General features: G+C 38.6%; 1 protein-coding gene across 2 annotated transcripts in view; it reads left to right on the forward strand.

Annotated features, from left to right (window-relative positions):
- slc7a14a (solute carrier family 7 member 14a) overlaps positions 1–7,500 on the forward strand; it is a 24,021-nt gene that overhangs the window by 3,436 nt on the left and 13,085 nt on the right. Inside the window, exon 2 of one of the 2 annotated variants that reach the window (XM_083547899.1) lies at positions 6,926–7,325. In XM_083547899.1, coding sequence (XP_083404025.1) covers positions 7,049–7,325 — 277 coding nt within the window. In that variant the 5' untranslated portion in view covers positions 6,926–7,048. Of the gene's footprint in view, positions 1–6,922; positions 7,326–7,500 lie in introns of both variants that reach the window. The other variant, XM_083547900.1, reaches the window with a different exon arrangement.

Genomic DNA, 7,500 nt, shown 5'->3' on the forward strand with positions numbered 1-7,500 from the left:
AGTGAATATTTAGTAGTGGTGATAAGTGAATATTTAGTAGTGGTGATGATAAGTAAATATTTAGTAGTGGTAATAAGTGAATATATAGTAGTGGTGAGATAAGTGAATATTTAGTAGTGGTGATATGTGAATATTTAGTAGTGGTGATAAGTGAATATGTAGTAGTGGTGGTGATAAGTGACTATTTAGTAGTGGTGATAAGTGAATATTTAGTAGTGGTGGTGATAAGTGAATATTTAGTAGTGGTGATAAGTGAATATTTAGTAGTGGTGGTGATAAGTGAATATTTGGTAGTGGTGATAAGTGAATATTTAGTAGTGGTGGTGATAAGTGAATATTTGGTAGTGGTGATATAAGTAAATATATCGTAGTGATCGTTTTCTGTTGCAGAAATGTGATGTGCTGTGTGTTTTCTGTTTTACGTTAGCAGACGTGTATCTGGGACGGCGCTGTAATATTTATCTGTAAGGCAGTGAGTGAGCATCGTCCTATCAGTGTGTGACCAGCTCTGTGTGGGTCTGGACAGGACCTGAAACCTTCTCACATCTTAATTACACTTACTGAGTTAAATATTAACCCATCACACACCCTGGACAGTGTGAATGTGCAAAGTGTGTGTCAGGTGGGAGTTTCATCCACTCATATGGTGAACACAGTGATATTGATATATATGATGTCGTTGTGGTTCATTTGTGCACCTTAATTCACTGCAGTACTGTATTCTATACTCACAAAGCACAAAGATGTGGACTCCAGAGTTCCACCATATTGAGAAGATCCAGTTCAATGTCATGTTTTTTGCTCTCCACCACCAGTCATCTGTCCATCTGTGTGTGTTAATCGGTTCGTTTATCATTAGTGAATAAAATATCATCTCTAAATTATTTATGCATGTGTGTGTGTATGTGTGTGTGTTTATTATATCAATATTGTGCTTATTATAGCAGCTGATTACAGACTCTGACAGAAAGCAGCTGTTCCAATTCTACACTTATGAGTCAAATATAATAATACAATCTATAAAATAATAATAATTATATAATATAAAAAAATTATATTTAAAAATGATTTTATATTTTAAAACCTTTACCTGAGAATGTAAACATGCAATCCATCATTAAAAAAACAACAACACAGGGTTTATAAATATGCATACATATGCTAATTTGGACACGCCCACTTCTCCTCCTGCCATCCAATAAGCTGATTACTATTATTATGTAATATGAGTTAGAAATATTCTTCATTTGCAAAGAACAGATTATTACCTGTAATTGATACGATTATTATTATTATTATTATTATTATTATTATTATTCCGATTATCGGTTTCTGTTGATAAATTTATTGCGGTTTTTCCCACATGGAGTTGAAATTTTCCACAGGTATTAAAGCATCAGTACACGACCCAATGGTCACTGAATCCTTTCTGCTCGACAGGAAGCAGTGATTAGTGTGGTGTTTAGCCGAGATTGACCCAGAACGCAGACAGTGTGTGTGTGTGTGTGTGTGTGTGTGTGTGTGTGTGTGTGTGTGTGTGTGTGTGTTGAAAGCTGATTCATACCGAGGTGTGACTCATGTCTCTGACACCGTGTACACAATCGACTGGCATCAAAGGATTTATGCGTTTCCTCGTGAGGGGATCATTTTGTCTGGCAGATTTATAGCCAGAAAAAAAAAAAAAATAAATAAATAATTTAAATAATTAATGATTTCGTTCATTTTTTTATTATTTTGGGAACCAATACAGGTCCTTCTGTTTCATAAAACCTTTTTTGGAGCCTTGAAGAGTGAAACTTGTGTAGATTTATCAGTAAAGATTTATCCGTTTACTGGATCCTGTTTTAAGTTCATCAGTCCATCAGTCTCAGGCCACACCCCTTGCCCTTTGCCCTTGCCAGGAGGCTGCAGGTTTAGTGCTCACACAGGTGCTGGATTTGGATTAAACTTGGAAAATTGTAATTACAGGACGTTGTGTAGGAGGCTGAACAAATCATGTGGCATCAGGAGGCCTCACATTTCAGGACCTGATGCGATAAGGTAGTCTGGGAACTGCAGAATTATTTGTGTACCGAGCTGCATTTTTCTTCATGAAATGGACGTGTAATTAAATTTGCTACTTTGGCAGCGTTTCGGCTCAAAGAAGACATGAAGAAAGGCAAAAAAAGTCTTTATTGGATAAGAGGAATTAATGAAAAGTCTTTTTTGAAGTAACTGAAGACCATAACAATTTATACTTTGTGAATTCTGAGAGAAACTTAATGTCCTGAAATGCCTTTTCCTTTTTCACCACATCCCTCTTTATCTGCTGCTGCATCTCCTTGTACTCCTGCCTACTTTTCTCATCACTCTGTCGATCCCAATTCTGTTTCTCCAACCTCTTTCTCCTTCTGCTCTCCTGCACTTCCTCATTCCACCACCACGTCTCTTTGTCTTCCTTTCTATTTCCAGATGTTACACCAAGAACCTTTCTATCTGTCTCCATCATCACTTCTGCAGTAGTTCCACAATCATCCAGCACCTCTTCACCACCACCAAGCCCCTGTCTGACCTCTTCCCTGAACCTCACACTACAGTCTTCCTCCTTCAGTTTCCACCATCTTATTCTTCTTTCAGTCCTCAGTCTCCTCCACTTCTGTACCTCCAAAACCATCCTACAGACCACCATCCGATGCTGTCTAGCTACACTGTCCCCCGCCAACACCTTACAGTCTCCAATCTCCTTCAGGTTGCATCTCCTACACAGAACATAATCCACCTGTGTGCACCTTCCTCCACTCTTATACGTTACCCTATGATCCTCCTTCTTTTTAAAATACGTGTTCACCACTGCCATTTCCCTCCTTTTAACAAAATCTACCACCATCTGCCCTTCCACATTCCTCTCCTTAAAGCCACACCTACCATCACCTCCTCATCACCTCTGTTCCCTTCACCTACATGCCCATTAAAGTCTGCCCCAATCACCAATCGTTCTTTCCTACGTTCACCTTCTACCACTTCATCTAATTCACTCCAGAATCTTTCCTTCTCCTCCATCTCACAACCCACTTGTGGAGCATAGGCACTGATGACATTTATCATCATCCCTTCAACTTCCACCTTCACGATCATCACCCAATCAGAAACTCTCTTCACCTCCACTACACTCTTACTGTACTCTTCCTTCAGAATCCCCCCTACACCATTTCTCTTTCCATCCACACCATGATAAAACAGTTTAAACACCTCCAATGTTCCTGCTCTTACTCCCTTTCCACTTGGTCTCCTGAACACACAACATCTCTACCTTTCTCCTCTCCATCATATCAGCTATCTCTCTCCCTTTACCCGTCATAGTACCAACATTTAAAGTACCAACCCGAACCTCCACTCTCCTCCACTCTCCTCCACTTCTCCTCCACTTCTCCTTTCCCTGCTTTCTCTGTAGACGTCTTCCTCCTCTTCTTCTCCTCTACTCTCCTCCACTTCTCCTCTCCTTCTCCTCCACTTCTCCTCCACTCTCTTCCACTGCTCCTCCACTTCTCCTCCACTCTCCTCCACTCTCCTCCACTTCTCCTCCACTCTCCTCCACTTCTCCTCCACTCTGCTCCACTTCTCCTTTCCCTGCTGTCTCTGTAGATTTGATATAATTTGATATATATGGGTATAAATTGGTGTATATTGGTACGTATTTGTGTATAATGGTATATATTGGTATATATTTTGGTATTTAAACTGTGATAAACTTGTGAACTCAGAGGAATATAAGACTTAGTGCCATGCTGTTTCAGGAAAATAATCAACCTCAGTGTGTCATCATAACTAATAGTGTATGAGTACAGTGTAATGTCACACTGTAGTGTTATGTGTGTGTAAATTATTAATCCCACAAGTTCTCAGAGTAATTCAGACTCCTGGCCACACTTAGACTTCTCTGATTGTCTTGATTGATGGCTCTGTGATGAAAAAGGGTTTTTTCGAGGAAAGAGAGAGAGAGAGAGAGAGAGAGAGAGAGAGAGAGAGAGAGAGAGAGAGAGAAAGAGAGAAAGAGAGAGAGAGAGAGAGATTTCCAGCCTGCCATTCTTTTAGATGTAAACACAGCTCGAAGCAGCAGCAAGACAGGAAACCCATGGTGTGTGATTATAACTTTCACCTGAACCCTGGAGAACACTTCATCATTGGCTGCCATAAAAACCTGTGATTTACTGAGTACACACATTAAAGACTGCAGAGGTGGGAGTTTTACACACTCCGAGCGCATGTAAAAAGTGTTGCGTGATGATTAAATGGAACTCTGGGACACTGAAATCTGCCTCCAGGGCAACTGTTCCTTTAAATGATTCAGCAGAAATGATAGTGAAGGAAAATGAAGAGCAGTTTCCAAAGAATTATTACAAATAACCATCACAGTGTAAAGTGTTGAACAGTGCGATACAGTGCAGATTACCCACAATGCACTGGACTAGTGTTTCTTCCTGAATAACCAGGAGGGAGAAATTCACTTAATCTTCTTAGTGTTTACTGAAACTCAACCGTGTTACAGCTGAACACACTTCATCACTCAAGGTGTATAATAGAAAATACTGTAGTGTGAGGGTTATATTAGTGTTTATTAACACTATGTATGTAATTCTATGTAATGGTGTGTAATGGTGTGTAATGGTGTGTAATGGTGTTTAATGGTATATATTAATGTGTGTTAGTATATATTAGTGTGTAATAGTATATACTGTTGTGTTGAGATATGTAATCATGTGTAATAGTATATAATGGTATATACTGATGTGTAATGGTATGTAATGGTTTGTAATGGTATATACTAATGTGTAATGGTATGTAATGGTTTGTAATGGTATATGCTGATGTGTAATGGTATGTAATGGTTTGTAATGGTATATGCTGATGTGTAATGGTATGTAATGGTTTGTAATGGTATATACTGATGTGTAATGGTATGTAATGGTTTGTAATGGTATATACTAATGTGTAATGGTATGTAATGGTTTGTAATGGTATATACTGATGTGTAATGGTATGTAATGGTTTGTAATGGTATATGCTGATGTGTAATGGTATGTAATGGTTTGTAATGGTATATGCTGATGTGTAATGGTATGTAATGGTTTGTAATGGTATATGCTGATGTGTAATGGTATGTAATGGTTTGTAATGGTATATACTGATGTGTAATGGTATGTAATGGTTTGTAATGGTATATGCTGATGTGTAATGGTATGTAATGGTTTGTAATGGTATATGCTGATGTGTAATGGTATGTAATGGTTTGTAATGGTATATGCTGATGTGTAATGGTATGTAATGGTTTGTAATGGTATATACTGATGTGTAATGGTATGTAATGGTTTGTAATGGTATATACACTGATGTGTAATGGTATGTAATGGTTTGTAATGGTATATACACTGATGTGTAATGGTATGTAATGGTTTGTAATGGTATATACTGATGTGTAATGGTATGTAATGGTTTGTAATGGTATATGCTGATGTGTAATGGTATGTAATGGTTTGTAATGGTATATGCTGATGTGTAATGGTATGTAATGGTTTGTAATGGTATATACCGATGTGTAATGGTATGTAATGGTTTGTAATGGTATATGCTGATGTGTAATGGTATGTAATGGTTTGTAATGGTATATACTGATGTGTAATGGTATGTAATGGTTTGTAATGGTATATGCTGATGTGTAATGGTATGTAATGGTTTGTAATGGTATATACTGATGTGTAATGGTATGTAATGGTTTGTAATGGTATATACTAATGTGTAATGGTATGTAATGGTTTGTAATGGTATATACACTGATGTGTAATGGTATGTAATGGTTTGTAATGGTATATACTGATGTGTAATGGTATGTAATGGTTTGTAATGGTATATACTAATGTGTAATGGTATGTAATGGTTTGTAATGGTATATACACTGATGTGTAATGGTATGTAATGGTTTGTAATGGTATATACTGATGTGTAATGGTATGTAATGGTTTGTAATGGTATATACTGATGTGTAATGGTATGTAATGGTTTGTAATGGTATATACTGATGTGTATTCTGCTATTTGTTGTTTACGGCTGTGTAATGGTTTATATTCGTGTGTATTGGTGTATATTGGTGTTCATTAGTGTTTACTGGAAAGCCTTTTTATATTTCGCTGTTGGTTTAGTGTCATTACTAGAACTTATTGCAATTTTGGCAACAAAAAAGTTCCTTGATGTGAGTTTGAACGTTAACATGTTAAAATTCAAAATCCAACTTTCTATTATGGAACCCAGATCGAACTTCTTTCCATGAGGGTGTTTCAGTATGTGGAATTCCAGGTGTGATTGAGCTAATTAGCATCACATTTCCCCAAAACATGAAAGAAGATGAATAAAATGAATAATGAAAATGAAGGGATGTCACAAAGCCAGCACAAAGCGAATCAGGGCTGCTGTTGCCATAGTAACCATCGATATCATTTTACATAAAATCCCTTTAAAACAGCAAATAATCGACAAATACGCTTTAATAACAGTGTGTTCTCACGTGTGTTTTCAAAGTCTGTGTGTGTATGTGTGTGTGTGTGTGGGGGGGGGGGGGGGGTGTGAGGGTGTGTGTGTGGGGGGGGGGGGGGGTGGGGGGGGTGGGGGGGGGGGTGTGTGCCAGTTAAACTAACACTGCTCTTTTTTCTTTTTGTTCCCCTTTCCTCTCTGTGTCCTCTATTTCCATTTCTTCTTTCTTTCTTTCTTTCTTTCTTTCTTTCTTTCTTTCTTTCTTTCTTTCTTTCTTTCTTTCTTTCTTTCTTTCCCACCCTTACACCTTCTGAATACTGGATCTATTTTCTCTTTTTTTTTCTGTCTATTTGTGTTCTATTGATTTTTGTCACCTCTCTCTCTCTCTCTCTCTCTTTCTCATTATCTCTGTCTCTCTTAGTAGCTCTGTACCTATAATCACTCTATCCATTCCCCTTATACCTCTTAGCACCATGCTGCTTTGCTGAGACGGTCTCTCTCTTTCTCTTTCTCTTCTTCCTACTCCCTTTTTCTCTTTCTCTCTATAATGAGTCGTTTCCTATCAAAGCTGGACCCCAGACGTGTCCAGTGGGGGGCATTCGGCTCCCGTGTCCTCCGCACCAAGCCAGTGGAGTCCATGCTGGAAAGCGAGAGCAGCAGCAAATTGGCACGTGTCTTGACGACCTTTGACCTCATCTCCCTTGGTGTTGGCAGCTGTGTCGGTACGGGAATGTATGTCGTATCCGGGCTGGTTGCTAAGGAAATGGCGGGCCCAGGGGTCATCGTGTCGTTTATCATTGCTGCGGTGGCCTCCATCCTGTCAGGTGACCACATATACTTACTCTTATGGTATCAGTCCTGAATGTGGTATAGAGTGTGTGGTGTAGCGTGTGGTATAGAGAATGTTATAGAGTGTGTGGTATAGAGTGCAGTAGAGTGTGTGGTATAGAGTGTGGCGTAAAGTGTGTGGTATTAAATGTGTGGTGTATAGTGTGTGGC

The sequence above is a fragment of the Silurus aristotelis genome, assembly GCF_946808225.1.
Source record: "Silurus aristotelis genome assembly, chromosome: 8".
NCBI classification, from domain to species: domain Eukaryota; kingdom Metazoa; phylum Chordata; class Actinopteri; order Siluriformes; family Siluridae; genus Silurus; species Silurus aristotelis.